Source organism: Clytia hemisphaerica, unplaced genomic scaffold (assembly GCF_902728285.1).
Source record: "Clytia hemisphaerica strain Z4C2 unplaced genomic scaffold, Clytia hemisphaerica genome assembly, whole genome shotgun sequence".
In the NCBI taxonomy this organism is placed as follows: Eukaryota; Metazoa; Cnidaria; class Hydrozoa; order Leptothecata; family Clytiidae; genus Clytia; species Clytia hemisphaerica.
The window spans coordinates 2,173,364-2,195,138 of record NW_027103836.1 but is presented as its reverse complement, the minus strand read 5'-3'; the positions used below and the strand labels follow the sequence as shown (position 1 = coordinate 2,195,138).

Here is a 21,775-nt window from a genome sequence, read left to right as displayed (position 1 = left end):
TAAAATGCTCTAAAAATGACATTCTTAGCTTGAGTAGCAAAATTCCATGATGGTGATATTCTTAGCATATTCTTAATTTTTTGGCCATTTTCATCATGGACATTCTTATAAAGTGTATTCTTACAAAAAAAAGCGTGTATTCTTACGGCAATCTTAATTTCTAAACCAAACCTAAATCTTGCATGCAATTGAATGAGCCCCCCCCCCCAGTGGCACCCCTAATCACGCCATCACGAAAATCCCTAAAATTTGTCATCACGCAAAAAATAGCAAAAAATAGCCCAAATCACGCATCACGCCTCAAATTTTTGCCCAATCACGCATCACGCCTAAATCTTGATCACGCCATCACGCCAAAAAAAATCTCTAATCACGCCATCACGCAAGAAAAAAGTTCCAATCACGCCATCACGTAAGAAAAAAGCCCCAATCACGCCATCCGCTGGAGGGCCTCATTGAATACGTACCCGAAGCAGAAATTTGACATTTTTATGAAACTTTCTGGGGAATAATCGGCAAGTTACAGGTAAAACGTTAAAAATAGTTAGGGTAGATTCAGTTGCTAAATTCCATAATGGTGGTATTCTTAGCATACTAATATTTTTATTCACTAAGTTTCTGAACACTTTCTTAATTTTATTTCCAACGGCTTGAAAGCTTGACGAGACACTATGTTGCAACTTGATGAAAAAAATCAAACCGGGTCCGTGAGAAGGGGGTGTTTGATTATAATTAGCCAGAATAGAAAATAATTTGGATGTCTCACTAGCTTCTGATTATGGAGTTGAAAATTGATAACAAGTCATACCAAACAAAATTTCAAATCGAACTTACCAGTAAAACTGAGCGTGGTTCCATCATTCAAGGTCACACTTTCCATGGTTTTGCCATCCCATTTGTTGCTATTTGCAGAAGATACTATTAGAAGTCTGTCTTAATATAATCTGCAGCGGAGCCAAAGAACGCTGTAAGTTTTGATAGAATTCGAAATTCGAATAAGATAGCAGTTTACTGCTTGTTGAAAAGATAAACAAGAATGGAATATTATCAAAAAGAAAAAATTCAAAAAAATCTGAAAATGAAGATTGAAATTGAAGAAGAAAAAAATAAACTTCTTCAATACACCTTTTCGACCGTAACCGCTAATTATTGCCGCGCGGGCATTTTTTACCACCCTAAAACCGTCCCAGTCTTTTTTCCCGCTTGAAGACAATAGAAAAAAGTGTAAAAAAAGGATTGGGTCGAGTTTAGGGTGGTAAAAAATGCCAGCGCGGCAATTGGCGGCTACGGTCGAAAAGGTGTATAATTGTGCTATAATTATCATTTTTACACGAGTGATTCTTCGATCTTAGAACATCAATCAATAAAAAAATCAAATTATTCAATCAAAAGATATAGTCCAAAGTTCATCAATGATGATTGAATGACTTCAAAAATCATCAAAAAACAACCAGGAAAAAGTTTTAAACTGTATTTTTTAATATGTGAAAAAATTATTTTTTGAATATTTTTTTCGCATTCATTCATATATGATTTCGACCTGTGCTTTTCACGGTAATGTATCTGCCTTTTAAAAGAAGCTATACTATTCAGTTCTTCTAAAAAAGAATTGTAAATTTGGAAAACTCAAAATTGTAATTACAGTTGAGACTCTATAATTCAACATCTAAATGTAATTGGATTTTCATCGAAGACGAGAGGGTATCGAATGATACAGTTGACCTTCTCTAATCAAGAAAATATAAACATATAAATATTTAAACCACTGGCTGGTTTCATTGCCGCCTCGTTAAAGACATAAAGGGGCCGTACAAATAGTGCGTACGCACTAAAATATCGAAAATCAAGTACCTCCCCCCCCCCCCTGCTTTTTAGAAGATGGTTAAACTCTTTTTGACTCTTTAATTTACATTATGAGGAAAAATACTTTGTTAACTTTGTTAACTTGTTGTAGCTCCGGCTAATATTTTGAAATTTCGACTGAAAAGTATAGAATAATTTTAGAGAGTATGAGGGTCGAATTATGATACTCCTCTTGTACAATTTTTATACTTGGGTATACTATTTTTTTCGATTTTTGAAGTGACAAAAGTGATTCAAAAGTATACACGCAGTTGAGATTCTTCATTTCAGCGCTGTTAAATGTTGAAATACAGGTGGCAACGAAACTCGCTTCAAAGAAACAATAAAAGATAGACGTCCAGTCGTTTATATGTTCATGCTCTAATTCAATCTTCAAGGGACGGAGAACTATAAAGAGAATTCGGGTTATAGAAAGTATCTTACTTCATTTTCCAGCTGCGCGGACGAATGTTTTAGTTGGAATTAAAGAAAGCTTTAGAAGTTCGATTAAGAGAGACATTTGCAAAAAAAAAATCCTTTTACACACGGAAATCAAATAGGAAAGCAAAAATCTCCAAAGGATATTACTTTCAACGGAGACACTATCACCGAATTATAGAATGTCGAATTAGAGAGTTTCAACGGCATTGACTTACGTTCCTAAAGGTGAAATGGGACTTGAAAGAGTCATTGCCATCCTGGACAAAAAATAAAAGTATTTGTTTGCAGTCTGATTTTCAGAGAAAAAATAAATTTTTCGTTAAAGGCGAAATTTTCGAAAAGACCAAATTTTCGAAAATATACCGGTATGGTAATCCTTATAACTGCCGGGTAGGTAGGGTAGATACAGAAATGAATGCATATTCTAGTATGTGCAGACAATAAGGTTCGGTTGTCCCTTGAACGGTACTAATGTTCAGGGTTTTCTCCACTGACGATTTCTTGAGGTAAACCAGATAAAATCAAAAAATTCTCTGACGTAAGATTAAAAAAAAATGGTAAAGCTCAATACCTGAAATAGTTTTGCCATAGCTCTTCATATTTGTTGATTTCATCTAGAGATTTTGAAACGTCGAACCTGAAATCGGTCAATTTCTGTGAGACAATTTTTGTTTGTTTTGAGCCGTCCTTTTCGTTGTAATGGAATTGTATTTTCAAAAGATCTTCAGCGTCTTTGCTTGATTCAACGTGTGTCTTGACTACTAAAGTCCCGTCGACATATTTTTGGAAAGCTCTCTCGATACTCGTGGAAGGATTTTGTGGAAAAGGTTTCGTTGAAATGACATCAAGATTTGTTATGGTTCGTGTGATTGCTTCGATGAGAAAATGTGCGTTGGCCTCGTTTTCTGGATCCACAAAGATGATTGTATGAGCCATTTCCAATCCACGAACAGACCGATAATCGGATATCAGAACTGTCTCCATTTCGTCCAAATTTTTGACGAATTTTTCCTTCATTTTGTGGATGTCTTGAGGATATTCTCCGGTAAGGTAAGGTGCGTATGCAATTGGATGCTTGTGTATCCTTTCCAGGGCATACTGAACCATTTGTACTTGACAGATATCTTCGCATAATACCACGACTTCGTCCTCCTTTCTCTCATTCAAACAGAACTGGAGGATTGAAGCTAGTATCGGAAGGAACCAAGCAAATAAAGGTGTGAAAGCTTTGGTGAAATGAAAGATCCGTGGTTTTAGGAAGCTCGCAAAAGAATGCCCACATTTTCCTTTCATATATGTATACGTGGTGGACAGTTCTTTCACGACTTCTTCATTTTTATTCGTCCGTGGCTGCGACTTAAAAACGTTTTCGGGGTCGCGTAGCTTCGTTGGGTCAAATGATTCGCTTTCTTCTCGATCTTCTTTTTGCTAAAAAATGGGAAGTAATTTGAAATTTCTCGTTAAAACATAAAGGTAAGGTTTAATCGGAAAAAAAACAAGTGATACTTTTACGGACCTACCTGGTTATCCAACTAATCAATGAACATTTAAACAATGAAACACATCAGACATAACTGGTTAAAATACAGAAAAATAAAGAACAATGAAAGCATATCTATTGGGAGAAACTATCAGCACTATTGAAAAAGACTTTTGAAAAATAAATAAAAAAGCTATTAAACGCTTTTCTTTATAAAAACAATCCACTATCAGAAAAATGCACAGGTTTCCAGAAAACTCAAACCATCGCGCTCTACCGTGACATTTTCTTTAGAAAAAATAATAATAAAAATAATAATTTGGCTAAGAACATTGTTCTATGCTTATAAATAGTGATTCTTATAGATAAAGATGCGTTTTTTGAGCCAACCAAATTTTTTTTGCAAAAATCTGCTTGAGCGATCTTCTATCTACTTTCATGCAAAAAAATCCCGTTTTTTGGCCCAAAAATATCTTTTTTCGAAAATCGGGCTCTGTCACATTTTGGCCACCACTATTTTGCACCTTTGTACCAAAAATCAAAAGATTCCTATGATTCAATCCTGAGAAAAGTTGGTAACGAACGGACGAACAGGCACAGGTTACTTTATAGGACCTCCACCCAACCGGGGTAGGTCCAAAAACTAAATAAAAAAGAATTTAAAAAATCACTGCTTGTTTTTCTTCTGTAGTCGGTAAAGTGGTGGAACTCAGGTTGAAGCCCCGAAGGTACGATGATCCCTAACGACCTTCTTCCAGTTCTTATAAAATTTGTGAACTAGAACTGTCTAGGGTCAATGGCCCAAAAGGCTCAAGCCCGGGGGGCACTGGGTTTGCGGACTGACGGTATTTAAAATCAGTGAAAATCATACCCTAAGAGTGCATTTTCCCCCAAATTTTCGATCCCTTTCGTGCAAATAATGGTCAAATTATAGCATGTTTGGTCAAAATATCTCGATTTTTCAAGACTTTTCTGAAATTTCTACCCTTACAGTGCATCTCTAGTTTTTCCGACCCTTACAGTGCATTTTAAACATATTGGAAAAGGTAGCCTTAGTACCCGCACATACGCGTCGTTCCTTTTGCCCAGCTGCCCCCCCCCCCCCCGGGGGGGCTCAAGTGACACTCCGCAATTCTGACTTCTTGTCACGGTGGGAAATTTCCAAGTGAGCGGCCCGCGCAATGAATTTTTTTTGGGTATTTAAAATGAATGTCGAGTTAGGCAAAATGAATCAAAATTTCCGAGTTAAGTGTTGGTCGGAAAAGTTTTCCCCCAGTGGCAAAAATCGGGGTATTGTTGGGCTTAAATCGGGGAAGCAAAAAAGTGACCGATTAACGCGTCAAAAAAATGTTGTTATATATAAATCACAAACCAGATTTGCAACTCGTCAAACCACAAATGCTTTCGCTATTAACATCAACTCATTTGTTACAACTCGGTATCTATTTTGCTGACCAGAACGGCTATCTTTCGAGGGGGACTTTTGCGTTTCTAAAATATTTTTAGAAGTGTGCAGTATCGTCACAAAAAAACTCGGAAGAAAACGAGAAGTGCGTGTTTTGAGCCTTCTGAGCCATCGTACGAAGGTGCTAGAGAAGAATCTTCTACCTTTTTTAAGCAAGAAAAAGTGAAGCCTTAAGTTTGCCGTGCACTTTTAAATTTTGTTTTGAAAACACACGGGCATGTGTTCTGAATGGAAAATAAGTGGCTTTTAATTTCCCAACCAGGAGTTTCAGAACTAGCCTCTTCAAGGCATTGAAATCAAAGACAATTAGTCACTTCTGACAGACCAAGTACCCCTTCATATTGAAAAAAAATTGATGAAAACATAGTCCCCAATGGAAAATTATACTCTAAAATATATTGTGCTATTTTTTCTATCCATATTGAGTTTTCTTGCTCGAAAACATGGGATATATCAATCTTCCCAATTGAATTCTGGTCCTTTATTTAAACCCCAACTGCCTGAAAGATCCTGCTAGCAGGTCTGTAAGAGGGGGGTATGTTGCCAAGGAGAGCACGTTTATTTCACAAGTTAAAATTACATCCGAATCAGATCATTTGAACGGAATTTCAAAAATAAGTTGTAATACCCAACACAAAAAGTTAACCAGTTATAGTCTGGAAAAACAGAATTAACAAAAAATCTGTAGAAAGAATATCTAAAAAGATGATCGGTTCTGACAAAGAGAAAATAGCTTCATTATTCAATTTGAATGGTAAGCTAATTATAAACAGTACACCCATTAACAAAATTACCTCATTAACCTGAAATTCAACTTTTGTTGTTGACTGAGAGCCACCTGGCCTATCTCCATTTGGTTGGGTTTCCTGGATTATGGCCTTGTTAGATTCGTCTTTTGTTAGCAAGGCGTTTCCTGAAAAATAGAAGATTAAAATATGAAAAATGTTTCAGTCATAAATTGAAATGAGCATATTTTACTTATAAAAGAATGTTACGTAAATGGTATGTAATACCTTTCGATCGAACTTCTAAGTTTAAGGAGCAGGGCGAACTTTCGATTTCACCTTCCAAAACTTCTTTCAATTCGTGTAGGGAACTGCTCATTCGGATTGTTGTTGGTAGCTTGAAAAGTTCCATGCTTGAGCTTTTTAAATCTATCTCTTGTGAATTGGTGACCTTGCCTTCTTCGGTTAGCTTTCGAGATTTCTGTACACTTTGGAGGGCAATCACGACCACTGATTCTCGAAATTCACTTTCCAAACGGCCACGTAGTGTTTCTGAGTAGGTCTTTGTGAACAGCTCTTGTGGAACTTCATCAAAAAGGAAATGTATTTTTCGATGTTTGTGTTTGTTTTTTAAGAGAAGCATGACGTCGGCAATATTTTTGGATGGTAATGAGGAACAGTTGTAAAAATCGGTGACATTCCTTCTTTCACCAACAGCTTCAGAAAGCGATAATGAGATGAGATTTTCTCGTTTTTGTGTCAATTTTTCTTGTTTACAAAGCTCGTTAAATGAATGGTCGACTTTCTTATCTAGTGCACTGAATGGGTCGAAAGTAACGTTTATAATCAAGTCTTGGTTGCTCATTTTCAGCAGTTTCCTTGCAATTTCGTGTAAAGTGATTGATTTTCCAGCGCCATAGGAAGCTTGAATCATCTTCCAGTTCGACTGGCTATCGATGCAGGAAATTTGAGGTTCAGTTAACAGGATTGTCTTAACGTTAACAGTGTCATTTCCTGAAACACGAGGAAGGTAGATTTTGGTTTGTGCCATGCTTGCCATCATGTTCCCTGCAATGATTTCCATTATTCCTGGCGTTGAAGGTGATGAAAGCTTTCGATTATCTCGGATTAATTTTAAGAAGTTGGTCAACCATTGTCCAAAGTTTTCATCGAAAGAAATGACAAAGTCCTGACTCTTTGTGTTTAGATTTAAGCAAGGATGTTGCTTCATTTTGTTCAAGTTGCTTGAAGCCGGTAAGACGAGAACTCCAACAATAGTAAACTGTTCATTTTCGAGAATCTGCCTGTGAACATAACACCATGTTTTCAAGACTGCATTAACTTTTGCCAAATCCTTGTCAATATGTTTTTCGTTTTCACTGACCACGAAAACAAACAGCAAGCCATGATTGGGATAAATACAAACAATTGTGTTGTCATAGTAATCAGGGCACTCAGAAAAATGCAGAACACTCTCGATCTTTTCATCATTAAGTCCAAGTATTCTGAGATGGCTTATGGGATTATATACGACGAGAATTTTTCCTCCAAGAAGCGATGAATGTTCTTCAAGACTGGCGATAACTTCTTTCATGTTTACATTTCGTACGTAATACGAGGGTGGGAAGGTTTTGACGCCGATATGGTCTTTGTAATACTGCATTACTCTTTGATTGAATTCTTTGACAGTGTTGGCAACTGAAGGACCGGTGCTGATTGGGATACATGTATCGTCATCTGTGATTCCATTCTCGTCCGAAACTTCGAATGCGTGTATATTGGAAGGCCTTCCACAATTATGAGCGTAGACTAATGTTTCTCCTTTCCTACTTGTATGATGATGATTGCCTGGAAAGAAATGAGAGTTTCCTAAAGTCACAATAAAATCAGATCCCATAAATAGTTAAAGTCCGATCAATATTTCCTTTAAATTTTTTTCAATTGATAGTATTACGAGAATATCAAAAAGTATCTAGCCCCTAATCTTCAAAATGATTTTCCCTAGATAAATTTTCCAGACAAGTCTTACGCGGAAGTTGAACAATGATTTTGGAGTCATCAGCTCTGTCAGTATTGAAAACGAATTCATATGTATATCCACTTTTGATATCCACTTCACACTGTATCCAAGCTTTTTGGTTTATGTTTGTTGATGTTACATTTTTGACAGGTTCAATCATTTTCGTTTCATTTTTAATCTTCCAACATTGAACAGTGTAGATAATGGAAGTTTCTTCAGCTGTGAATGCAACCTCTTTTGGTGTAATCTTCTCGACCCTTTAAAAGATGAAAATGAATTTATTATTGTTTTCATCGGCTCTTCATAGTCACGTGATATCAAGCTTAAAAAGGGTGGCTGTGTGAAACCATTCACAGGTGAACCATTTCAGGAATTCAGGAGCTATTAACTTATTACAGTCTATCTATTTACAAGAGTCTTTTCTTATATCTGCCCAAGCGCGGTACTATACTTTACTGGTAGAGGATTAAAATATGATACGATTTTTAAAGTGTTACATTGGGCGAAATCATAGATTTCCCAAATTGTAAATATAGTGTAAATATGAGCGTTTCATTACATTTCAAAGAGAGTTGGAAAAAACACATCTCTTATCAGTAAATTTGTCCTACATTCAGTATTTTATCATTTTTTTAAAACCTGAAATATTATATTTACTATATTTTCAAACGAACTTTACATTTAACGAAAATGTCTTGAATTCTGATATTTCGAGAGCTTTTCAGGAAACGGACATTTGAAAATTAATAAATTTACAAAATCTCCAAGAGTCGACTTTACATTGAATACCAGTGGATACCCCTGAAAACCTACAACAAAGAAGGTACCCCCTATATTCTGATAGAGAAAACAGTAAGGGTGGAAACTTTTTATTGGTGGGTCTAGGCTACCTTTGAATTTCTTTCCTGGGTGTGGTTTTTGTAAAAGCTGCTAAGAAAAAATTTATTGCTTTGTGAAAAAAAGCAATTTTAGCTATTTACTCAAACAATTTACATATTTACAATTTACATATTTACAAATAAAAAATAGTCCTTTTGGCCTCAAATTTTGAACAGTGATTCACTGCAAAGTTACTAATGTTACAATTAAATCATTTGTACCTAAATATTTTCCAAACTGTAGGTTATAATCAAATTACCCGCAAATTACACCTTAAAACCTACACTATTACACCTTAAAACCTACAAACATGAAACCCTTGCTCACCACTTACTGAAACTTTGAAATTGCAATTTAGATGCTGAACCGTGATTCAATTGATCAAATACTTGCTAAAAATCCATTCCCAAAACAATATTTGTAATTTTCAGGATTTCATGCCCATAATGCAATGGCGCATGTTTTTTTAGTCAAAAGACAAAAAACTTTTATTTATCTCTCATCATTTTTGACGTATATTTCTAATGTTTTTCTAAATCTCCATCATATTTGTGACATTTTGGTATGCAATATGACCATGCTTTAAGAAAGTCGATTTTCAGATTTTATTGGTCACTACTATAAATGAGCTTTAGAATAGAACTTTGAGGGCTTTACAATTTCTTTGGGGTTGCGTTAACTGGGTCCGAGGAATTGTAGTTGATTACTACAATCATCCACACCGCCTATCGCTCATGATATCGTACAATTGACAATAGACATTGATGCTCAGTCACCCAACCCCTGGCTGGATGCCAAGGGTTACCAAAACGTATTTCGTTCGAGACAGCTGTCAACAGATTCGAATTTGTGAGTGAAAAAGTACTATTAAATCCTTCTTACTCTTTACCTTCAATGCCTCTGAAAACGAACAAAAAACCTGGAACTTTGCAACCCTTAACACACGAAGTGGAACCGAGAAAGATGACGGGGCAAAGATATATTCCATCGCAAAGGCAGTTGCCAAATCTCAACTCACATTCTGTTGCCTCCAAGAAGTACGGTGGAGAGACGTTGGTGCGAAAATAATTCGTTTAGACTCCGGTGAAGAATTCGAATTTCACTGGTCAGGATACAAGAAGAAACGTCAAGCAGGTGTCGGTATACTTGTCTGGATACACAAAGATATTAACATTTCTACTCCCGACTTCTCAGACCTCCGCGTAATGGCAATCTATCTAAAGGTTAACGGGTTCAATATACGACTTGTAAACGGCTACGCACCAACAGAAGCAGACGAAACCCATCAACAAATACTCGTGTTATACTCAAATCTAAACAAAGCAATCGTAAAAACCCAAAAGAAACATAAGCTTATTGTCGTCGGAAACTTCAACGCTACAACTACCATTTCGAACAAAAGATGCTTCTTCGACGGAAAGAAAATTATCACTGTTCCACTTTGTAATGACAATGGAAACCGATTAAAAGCATTTTGTCGTATTCATGTACTCTGTATTTCGATCACTTTCTTCAAGCACCGTATGATACATCGTTATACATGGTACAGCAATTACAGAAAAACCCGCAAGGTCCTTGATTACATTCTTACTGAAACTTACGTCCAAAATTATATGACAAACTGTATAGTTTACCGAGGTATTGATATTGACGCAGACCACCGACTTCCCAAAGCAACCATGTGTACTCCCACGACCAGAATTGCTCGAAGAAGATACAACAAAACCCCAAACGAACCGAAACGCGATGTCAAGTCTCTACTATTACGTACAGTTCGAAGGACATTTGTTGAAAATCTGAATCGAAAGCTTGAAACGAATCGTCCGTTCGATGAAGACATAAATGTGTTTTCACAGAATCTTTTAAAAACTATCGAGAAAGCTACAAACGAGGAACTTCCTCCAAAATTAAAAATTAACAAGCGAAAAAAAAACTCTGGAAAAACGATGATGAAGAACTGATTTCTTTGCTCTGTAACCGATCCGATACGACACGAAATGGAGAGACATACAAAAAGCTCTTAAAGAGAATTAAAAAACATGTAAGGCAATTGAGAAATCTCACGATGCAAGAATGAGCTGACGAAATAAACGAGTTTGCAACAAAACTACAAGTTGAAGAGCTCTTCAAAACCATTAAGTCCGACGGTTCAACATTTAAATCTATTGGACAAAAATTTGCGTGTGACCCAGAGACATTGAAAACATATTTTGAAAAACATTTCACTGGCAACGTAAATAATAAAATGAAACCCATTGAACTTATTAATATACCAAATTATATTGCTCTATTGCAACAAATTACCCGCGAGTTCATCAATTTTGACACTCCAAAAAAGAACGAAATTGTATCTACCCTCAAATCTTTAAACAATGGTAAATCCTCAAAACGATCTTCCTGCAAAATTCTTCAAGTATGCATTCGCATCAAACGCGCTACTATCAGAGCTTGAATCGCTACTGTTTCAAATATGGACGACGAAATCTATACCATCATCACGGGGTCATTCAAAGCTTATTGCCTTATGGAAAGGAGCAGCTAAAGGAATTGCAAAAGACCCGACATCGTACAGAGGTTTAAAAGTAGGATCAAGTCTTTGTAAGATAATGGTGATAATAATCTTGACTAGACTTAAAGACTGTTATGACGAACAACTGTTCGACCAGCAGCAAGGATTTAGACAAAATAGAGGAACAGCAGACGGCATATATATGACAAAATAACTTCAGCTCCACGTTGGACCACGTTTTGCGAAATTGGCCTCTTTGAATCCATCTACCAGAGATTTCCCGAGCAAGTCGCGCCTTCCCTAATAAAATTACTAGAATTATTGTATCATAAAAAAACAACAGTATTGGCACAAACTCCAGATGATGTTTTCGAGCTTCTACTTGGCGTTCGACAAGGGGGACCAGAATCCCCATCACTATACAACTGGATTATGTCATACGTGTGTTTATGCAAATCTGTGAAGAGAAGAATGTTAAATTTCTTAAACTGAAGTACATAATTCGTGCCACTGCTACAACCAGAGATGAAAGAGCCAAAAGCTATTACGGTGAACACACTGTTGACTGGGCTGGTTACGCTGACGACTTAGAACTTGCATTCGAAAGAATTTCAAACTTAGAAAAAATACTGAAAATCCTCAATGAAAAATCTGTTCGTTTTCACCTCCAAATAAACGCCAAGAAAACCAAAACGATGATAATAAATTTCAAGTCTCAAAACCAAGATGAGTATCCTCAATCTATCGTCACGCTTAAAAATGATCAAGTCATCGAAAATGGTGAAGTGTTCAGATATCTTGGAGACGATATACACTTCAATCAACCTTCAACAGGAGATGCAGAAATTGACTTAAGAATAGCTGTTGCTCAAAACAAGTATAACCAAATGAGTAAAAAACTGCACAATCGAAAGATATAGGGTATATCTCCTAAATACAAAGGTGCACAGTCGGTTGACATATTCCTGTCAAACGTGGAATATCACTCAACAACAACAACAACAGCGAATCTGATCCACCAACATTAATATGCTTCGTAGGATGGTGAGAGACGGCTTTGAAAGAAGAATCGATGAAAAAAAATTACAAACTTTCCACTTCGTCATGTCAGCAAGTGAAGATGTCTTGCGCATCTGTAAGACTGAAGACATCCTTCAATACGTCAAACGACAGCAACAAAACTATCTTGGCCAATCTTTCACAAAAATCACTCCCTCATGAATGAGAATTTAATTTAATCTCTTAGGAATTCCTCGAGAGAATTCTATTGTAATACTCCCGAAACAATCCCACAATGCATCGCTTTTTTAGAAAAATCAAAAACTCCGATAAGATCTATTTCAAAAACTGAAATCACTGATCACAGTGAAAAATCAATTTCAGAATTTAAAGATAAAACCTTTTTCGCTTCTTTGACATGTTTAAGAGCAAACTGCTTTTGAAAAAATGAATTTAAGTAATTACATCATGAGTAATTAAGGAATAAGTGTGGAATGGACCTTGATAAAACGTCATAACGACGCTATTCAAATACTTTTCACAAAAAAAGCCTAATCTCCTTGGGAAATCACTTTATTGTTTCAAACTTTTTTTAAGTTATTGACAAATAATTTCTTTATTTAGATTTTTTCGGAAAAATTTTCTATTTAGCTACATCCCAAGTTATAGATGGTTTTGTATGGAAATTTAGTGGAGAAAATTGCCAAAAATAAGGTTTTTTGGAGATTTTAAAGGAAAGATACTTCCAAAAAAATTTTCCGAAATTGTATTTTTAGATACTAAATAGATACATCACCTGAGCCAAAAAAAATTCCAGAATGTTTGATATTTACCGAGATTAAGGCTTTGAAAGGCGTAGGCGTAGTGCGTAGGCGTAGGCGTAGTGGTATAGTGGTTATCGAGCTTGAATTCTGTCCGGGAGTCTCGAGTTCGATACCCACCGTGGCACTACGATTCACTTGGCAAGTGAATGCTCCTTCGCCCGGGTCAACCCATGCCATGTGAGGGGAATTGGGTACCATAACTCTGATACAAGAGTATGGGTAGATATTCCAGACATTGTGGTGTGCTGAGACACTTAGGAGGTTCTACACCTGCGGGTACATCCGTACTCCCGTGTAGTTCGAGTGTCGTGGTATACACCATGGCTCGGCAGCTCGCATCTGCAGGGTTGCTCGCATCTGCAGGCTACTCCATCGTGGGTAGGACCCATTCCGATGCATCGGAGGGGCATATCTATCTATATCTATCTAAGGCTTTGAAAGGTGAAATACTCTCCTTCGAAAAACTCTTCGTTTTCTTCTTCATTTAATTTTTTCATTTCAATCTTTCGATTTTAAAATTCAGAAAAGGTAGGTTTAACAGGACATATAAAAAAAGTGATACATTAATCTTCTTAAAATGCAGAAATTGCCATTAAAGTTGGTGTAAAATCGAAAAATTGGGTATGTCCAGAGCCCTTAAATGACCTAACGCGCGCTTTTTGTTGTTTTGATGATTGGTTGAACAACTTCTTTGTTTTTTTTTTCAAGCTCAGCATTTTTTGAAGCAGTGATTGAGACCTCGATAAAAGTATTGTTATTCTGGCTTTAACGAGGCTCGGAAATCCCGAGTTATTTTTCTCGAGTTAAAAAACCGAGTTACGAAAAAAACCGAGTTATGACGTCATTTTTCGGAAATTTTGACGTCATTTTGTGCCTTCTATGAAATCATTCTAAATCTCGTAACTCAGTTTTTTTCCTTCCTTTAAATTTTCGAGTTATTTCTTAATTTTAACTCATTTTTTTTTCCTTCCTTTAAATTTTCGAGTTATTTACGTTTCTGTAGTTTCCCGAGTTTTTTTTTTCGTTCCTTTAAAGTTTCGAGTTATTTCGTGTTTTAAACTCGATTGTTTTTTCTTCTTTTACGTTCTCGAGTTATTTTTCCTTCCTTTACATTTTCGAGTTACTTTTGCAGCTTGGAATCAGTTGAGCAATCTGAATATTGCTTCATGATTTCACTAAGCATACACCATACAGCACCTGACCCCGAGAATGTAGGTGAAATTTAAATCAGACCTGAGAGATGTAGATTTGCATTTAAAAAAATATTGAATAGTTTAAACGAAATTTTGAACTCCCAAAATCCTTTTTCAGGGGTTAGTTTCATTACTTTTGATAGATTTTTTTGGTCCTTGAAGTTGACTCTCATTTTCGTTATAACCCCCGGAATGTAGGTTTGGTTTTATGGCTTTAAATCTAGTAATAGTAAAATGTTGATATTTTTTCGATTGAATTAATTATAACAGAAAATTTTAGAAATATTTTACGCCAAAAAAATATTCTAAAGAGCTTTGGTTATTCTGAAAATTGGATTTTTTCGCTTTCTAACCCCCAGAATGTAGGTGAAAAGATTCGGTTGTTGAGAGCAGAATTTCAGTATTCATCGGAAATTATTATTCTCTAATTGAAATTTATACTTTAGCAAAAAAACTAACTTACAAAAAAATTAACAAAGATATTAATTTTATCGTGCTACAAATGAGGAAAGTAAAAGAAAGGACGAAAATAAGAGACAAGAAAGTTGTTTTTATTTTGTAGGTTGAAGATTCTGTGTTAAAATATGTGAATAATGTAACAACACCCCTGCCTCACAGCCCCGGTGGAACTTTTCCCACATCGGGTCGAAAATTTCTACTAAATTCCCAATGGGGATAGAAATTCTATTGTTCCAAACTTAGGCAAATTTTCTGATTGCGCTGGGGTCCCAGCGGGTCTGGGACACGTCGTAAAAGCTTAAAATGCCAACATTAATCATCTCTCAGGTAATACTTTCATGTTATAAAAGTACAACAAAAAAGTTTTATATAATTTGACAGACTTTTTATGTCGGGTTATGAAGGCTCCCAAATTGTAGGTCAACTAACCCCAAAAGGTAGGTCAAACATTTTCGTTAAAATATCTAGCTTAGAACAATAAATATTGAAATGGACTATTTTCCACATTTCCTTAGTTCATAAGGAATAAGAAATTACCGTATCATCATAACTTAATTCCAATAGATTTCGATTTAGAGAGGATTTATCTTAAAAATGTCTCAATTCGAGTAGTATCCAATCAGCTTCGATTCAGATTTTCGCCTGAAAAAATCAATTCAAGTTAAAACTTTAGGTCTAGAAATAATCAGTAATATGTAACATTTTGCTCTGAAACAACTTTTTATGAAGTTGAACTATCGTTAGGGCTACCATACTAAAAAATGAGAAACCTACATTCTCGGGGTTTACTACATTCTCGGGGTCAGGTGCTGTACACCTAAGCTGAAATGCTAAATATTTTGTGTAATTTGTAATTTTAAATGATTTTTCTTTTTTAAACTTTTGGTTTAACATTCATATGATATCAGGACTTAGTAATTCGTGAGTTTCCACAAAAAAAAGTTACTTCTAAGAGATGTGTCACGAAATGAACCGATTTTCGACCTCAGCAGCGGGACTATATGACGAAAAATGCTCTAATTCTAATGCAGAAGAGGGTAAAAACGCTAAGAATGTTTTTTACATTGGCCGGATTGTTCTTCTAAAATAGCATTTTCTTTTCGGGTGTTCGATTCTCAGACTTTGTTTACAGCTTTTGACGTCCGATGATACAAATATTCATTTTCATCGGGACCGGTCGGACATAACTCACTAACATAACGAAAAAATAACTTGAAAATGTAAAGGGAGGAAAAATAACTCAATAATGTAAAAGAAGAAAAAAAGGTGATTTCAGTACCTAGCTCGAGATATTGAGCTTCAAAAAGCGCAAAAACTGGACAAACACTGTTTTCAAGGGTTAGTATCTCGAGTTTTGTACAGAAATCACATATACTTACAATATATCTTCAATCTTAATTTTGATTCCCCTACCTCTTAGCATTCCAAAAATGTATAACAAGTGCTTTGACCAAAACAATAGATTTTACAAAATGCCATCTACTACCTTATCGGGGAAAACTTCTTCACTTTCTGGTAGTTGGTAAACGCATTAAGGCCGGGGAAAAATTTCGTCGGGGAAAAATTTCGTCGGGGAAAATATTCGTCACTTGTCCAAAATTTCGTCACTTTCCACGAGAAAGTTTTCCCCGATAAGGTATTAAGCCTTCACCAGTTTGCAAACATTTCGACTTTCTGACGAAAAAATTTAACAGCATATGCTATGTCTTTAAGAGCAAATTTCTAAAAGGCTTTTTTTTTGTAAATATTTCTTTTGAATTAAGAAACTCCATCATCTTTTTCGTTCCTGTATTTTTACATATAATTCATTATACATGGCTGATGGAAAAGTGAAAAGGTCTATTTGTTACACTTTCAAAGCTCATTTAAAGTCGCAAAATTTTGTAACATTTTTCCCAAGCATTGGCCATTCAAAACCTGACTTGGGCATGAGACCCCCCTCTAGTTGAACCTGGTTGGTATATTATTCTATAAATAATAAACCCTGCAGTTATTATATTATTTTGCTGGTTTGGAGAACTTTGGAGAGATTAAGTTTTTGTTTTGGCTTTTTACAGACTATAGGCTAGGCTAAAATATTAGACGGGTACAGTAATGTCAGTGGATAATTCTTTTTCTTTAATGTCTTGTGATACATCTTTAAATTGGCAGGACACCTGGTAAATTTTTTTGCTGTATTTTTTTCATTTTTTATGGTTTCAGGGCTGATAATTTTCACATCTCTATTCCCTTTTTACAATAGACTTTTCTTACAATTTTTGATAGCTTCTTTTCCATAAAAGTTTTCCTTCGCCCGGTTGTGGCTTCTTCTTACGAGTAAGAGTAGATCTTGCATTTTTCTGTCTTTGATCTGAAACTTTAAGATGTTTTTAAGTTGGACTCTTTTCATTTTCATAATTCAGTTTTGATATTCTGTAATTTGCCATAGTTAAGTTGCGGGTGGGCTTCTAACATACTCGTGAAACGTACTCTTGGTTTAAAAGCTCCGTACGCCTACACCAAACCACGATGCCAAATTCGAATTCGCAAATTTACTTGCAATGTTTATTTTACAGACCTATGAGTATTAACATAACAAGGTTGGTACAACCCTAAGGATGCCCTTATTAGGGCCTTGAGCCTTGGGCCTTACATTTTTCTACCAATGCTACTCGCAACCCTATTTTGAATCTTGAGCGTCAACTCTTATCCTAACTGATACTGACCTTAACCAATATAAGCGATTTTCACCCTTACAAATCGAATAACAAAAATTCTACTTTTACCCATACGAAAAACCCAGCCACCTTTTCATCTCCATTAATCCCAGGTAGGGTCGCAAAAATACCAAAATATAAGGTTATGAAAATTTTCGAGGAAACTTTTTTTCAAAAAACTAGTCCCACGTAGTGTCCATTTTTCAATTTTGAGCGGCACACCTCCGTCGCTATGCAAGGGTAGTACCCCCAGAATTTAATAATTTTATAAGGAAGTAAAGAGTTTATTTTTCTTTCAACTTTCTTTTCTAAAGGATTCTTTGTTTTAATAATTTTCTGACTTCCTATAATGTGAATTTGAAATAAGATAGCTGATATTTATAGTACTCAAAGAACCAGAAAGAACTAAGCTTTATCCTAGTTATCCTCGACACCCTCAAAATGCACTGTATAAGAGAGTACCTTTGATAGAATTCACTACAAGGTGTGTTTGGGGACCGGCAAATTGCAGATCTGACTGTAAAAATTTGTTGTATCTTGACTCGCAACCATTTAGATTGTTTTTTAACATTGTGTTAACATTTCATGCTCATTTTTAGGTGGCTGCAGCACAACAAGGTATGAAATAAAACTACACTGTATGGGTCAGAAACGTTCGGTAAAATACACTTTAATACCTTTGCACTTCTCAAGGGCTGCACTTTTAGTGTTCGATTTTTAAAGCCATTTTTTTGGCGACACATGTCGTCGTTTAGTAATGGAGTGCCCCCCGGGCTTTATCATAAAATGTATTCTATATTTTTTCTTCAGATTTTCTTACTGTTACTAACAAGTCATAGTATGAACAGAACACAGTGGCTTGAAAAACTCTAGCTTTGAAAAATGTCAGATAATCTTAGTTGAAAAGAATCCTTTTCATTTTCAGGCGAAAATTTACCAATTTGAGCTTTTAAACAACATAAGGTTAAACCTACCTGAGAATCTTGCTTGGGTGGACGGTTTGGCTGGGTTCTAAATTAAGAAAGTAAAGGGTCTTTACTAATTTGTAATATCTTTCCATATGAAATGTTCTTGATATTCAGATCTTCTAGGAAACAAAATTCAAGAAATTTTGATATAAGTCCCGATGATATTAGGGATGTCTTCTAAGAACATGGTAGAGCTAAAAATCTGAAATAAAGAGACGATATACCTTATATCCTATAAATAAAGGATATACCTTAAAAGAGAACTAATTCTCGCAGAAACTAATGTTCGCTTTTTAAACTCGCGAAAACGTTTTCGAGCTCAAAACTGAAAAATTAATTCCCGCTAAAAATTTAAGAAAATGCTTTAAAAATTGAAAAATTGAAAAAAAATGCTTTTGATCTATTTAAGTAGATGTTTATTTTACTTTCCCTTACTAACAATTTTACGGTTTCAAAAGATCATCGAATGGAAATTCAACAAAAACTTTTCTGATATCACTTTCAAAATATTACAAAATTTGACCAACCGCGAAAAATTCAAATAAAATAGTGAAATCTGCGAAAACTGTGTAAGTTTCCCTGTATAATCAAGAGAAAGTAGAGATATAGAAGAAAATAGAATATATTCACCTCTTTTGACGTTGATATAATCGATAACTTGTTTCAAAATGTCTTTACTCGCTTTAGTTTGTTCATTTATGAGGTGATTTTGCATGTTTGTCATCAGCGTCTGGTGGTAGTTCGTCAAAGTTTTCAAATCAATTTCTACAGTCTTGTTTCTTAAGTTATGAAAATCATTCATTTTAACATAGTTTAGTTTGATCAGCAGGTTTTCAATATCGTCCATCGTGTCATCAAATGTCTGTTGCTGTTTAAACTCTTCCGGGTTGCCGTGTTTGATACCGTTTCTAGACTTCTGAGCATCCTTGATAATTGCTTTGGAAGAATTTGGTAGAAAAAGAAATTCCCCAGCAACACGAGTTATGATAGTCACGTCCCAATTTTTAGAGTCCGCTAAACAATTTTGTGGTAAGAGTAAATCGTATTGATCTTGATAAATAGACTTTTGTTTCAACAAAAAGTCTAGCTTCTTTTTCCTCTGAGGATCATTGAAAAAATTGAACAGGTCGACACCATCAGCAGGCAAAGAAACTTTAACAAACGTTGTATCACGGCAACTTTCCAGTAATGCTTCTTTTACATGAATGTCAATACTTAGAGTGGCAATCAAATAATTGCAATTGTCAACAACAACTTTTGAGGTTGAATTACCCATTTTGATTTTTAACTTTAAATATTTCGTTTATACTAAATTAGATATAAGAAACATTATTAGTCTATTTCATAGGTACATGAAAACTTTCTACGCTATTAGCTAACTACAGTAATTCGGGGGGATTAGGCAAAATGGGTGTTGGGTATGTGCGGACAATGTCGGTTTTTGTTTGTTTCCCCACGGTATAAGTGGGGTGTTTTGTGATGTTTATACCCCCCCCCTTTGTTGACGTGTTTTTTCGACTTGTTCAAAAGTGACTTTACAAGTTTAAAACCTGAGAACCACTGTACCAATTATAAAAAAGCTATAATAAGCGAAATTTTAAGTTTGTTTTTTCTTTCTTTAATACAATGCAAAAAAAAAATCATTAAAAGTTTGTTTTGGAAAATCATTTTGAGCTTCAAAAAGCGTAAAAACTGGACAAAATAGCTGTTTCTGGCTGAAAAACACTGTTTTCAAGGGTTAATATCTCGAGTTAGGTACAAAAATCACCTATACTTGCAATATATCTCTAATCCTAATTTTTTGAGAGCTTACCAAAAATATACAACAGGTCTCCGTTTTCTCGAGCTAAAATTTTCATTAATTTTTAACCCTATGATTTTTGCCTGAAGCCGTCATATTTGTCCGAAAATCACACCAAAGTGTCCGAAAAAAATTGGAAACATAGTAATTTCGATTCCCCTACCCCTTAGCTTTCCAAAAATGTATAACAAGTGCTTCTAACAAAACAGTCAAGTGATTCCAAAAAATCGAACAAAATTCCCCCTACTTTCATCTTTTCTAACAAATTTGGATTCAATTTCAGCCATTTTCACAATACATGTTGTTTTTTTAATCAAACGAAAATTCGAACTCAGGTAAAATTACCATAACTTTTGAAGACCATTAGCCGGCAGGAAACGTTTTTTTTTGGGTCGAGATTGTGAGAAAACTTGAATTTTTTCAAAAATACTATCAACATGGAATCGCGAAAAGTCAAAGCAAGAGAAGTGTTGTGTATCCACCAGGGGCTAAAGAGGATGTTCACCCCCCAAAATGAGAAAAATGCTAGCTGTGGTTTTTTGTGGTCTTATGCTAACTAACTTTCTCCTTTTTAGAAGATCTTTTAAGCTGTTTGACCTTTTTTATACAAAAATGTCTTGCCTGCGGCGCTATAATTTACAAATAACTCTTATTCCCTGCCAACTTTCTAATTTTTGGGGCCTCTTTCAGCCATTAATCTTTAATGGACAGTAAAGTAAGACCAGTGGCGCAAAAGTTTAAAGATTATCAGGTATGAATTTTTCTGATAAAGTTTTAGAAAATAAAAATATTGATCAAATCGACTTACTAGGTATAAAACTTCCATTTCAAGTATCAACAGCTCATGTTTTTTATTTGAGGAGCTTTATTTTTGGTGCTAATAAATTGGGGCATTTTTAGACATTTTAAAAGTTGAAAATCGAAAAATTTTCCTTGTTCAGAAAACTATGAGTATGACATTTCGAATTATAACGAGGAAACAGATATCAAGTTATCATTACCACCACTTTCATATAAATAAAAGTTCTTTTAACTCAAAGTTTCCGGGCGTTACTTTCAACCAGTCACTGCTCTTACAGTTTAATATTTTCACTTAATAGTTAATGATGGAGGGCGCAAATAAGGACAAAAAACAGGGGCGCCAATTTCATAGTTTGCACCACCAAGAAAATTAGGCCAGGCCGCTACTGAATGAATTTACAATGCTAGACTTACTGTATCCATGAAGGTAATAAAGATAGATGGAGAGTCAATGTCTTTTGTTCTGTTCTGATTCATCATCGGAAGCAAACAGCTGTTTGGTTGCTTTGGGAATAAGATGATTATGGTATACTCTTGGAAATATTTAAGATGAAGGAAAAGACATTACATTTTTAACAAGTATATTGAAATATAATAGCCTTGTCATAAAAAATTGAAAAAAACTTCGCATAATAAGCACAATACTCGGAACTTTTAGGGGAAGCTGCCCATA

General features: G+C 35.2%; 1 protein-coding gene across 1 annotated transcript; it reads right to left on the bottom strand.

Moving 5' to 3' along the window:
* Positions 1-790: 790 nt before the first annotated feature.
* Positions 791-19,804, bottom strand: LOC136807267 (uncharacterized). Its single transcript, XM_067063867.1, has 8 exons — positions 19,131-19,804; positions 18,507-18,543; positions 7,983-8,230; positions 6,242-7,801; positions 6,023-6,141; positions 2,855-3,711; positions 2,499-2,540; positions 791-902 (listed from the first exon to the last, which is right to left on the bottom strand). Exons 1-8 carry the CDS (start codon positions 19,774-19,776, stop codon positions 803-805), a joined length of 3,609 nt encoding a protein of 1,202 aa, XP_066919968.1. The 5' UTR covers positions 19,777-19,804; the 3' UTR covers positions 791-802.
* Between the last annotated feature and the right edge of the window lie 1,971 nt (positions 19,805-21,775).

Coding starts and splice junctions, on each gene's coding strand:
- LOC136807267 (XM_067063867.1), bottom strand. CDS start 19,776: ATGGGTAATTCAACCTCAAAAGTTGTTGTTGACAATTGCAATTATTTG. Junction 8,231..18,506: donor CACCCAAGCAAGATTCTCAG/GTAGGTTTAACC, acceptor CATCTTTTAAAG/GGTCGAGAAGATTACACCAA. Junction 2,541..2,854: donor CTATGGCAAAACTATTTCAG/GTATTGAGCTTT, acceptor TTTTTTGTCCAG/GATGGCAATGACTCTTTCAA.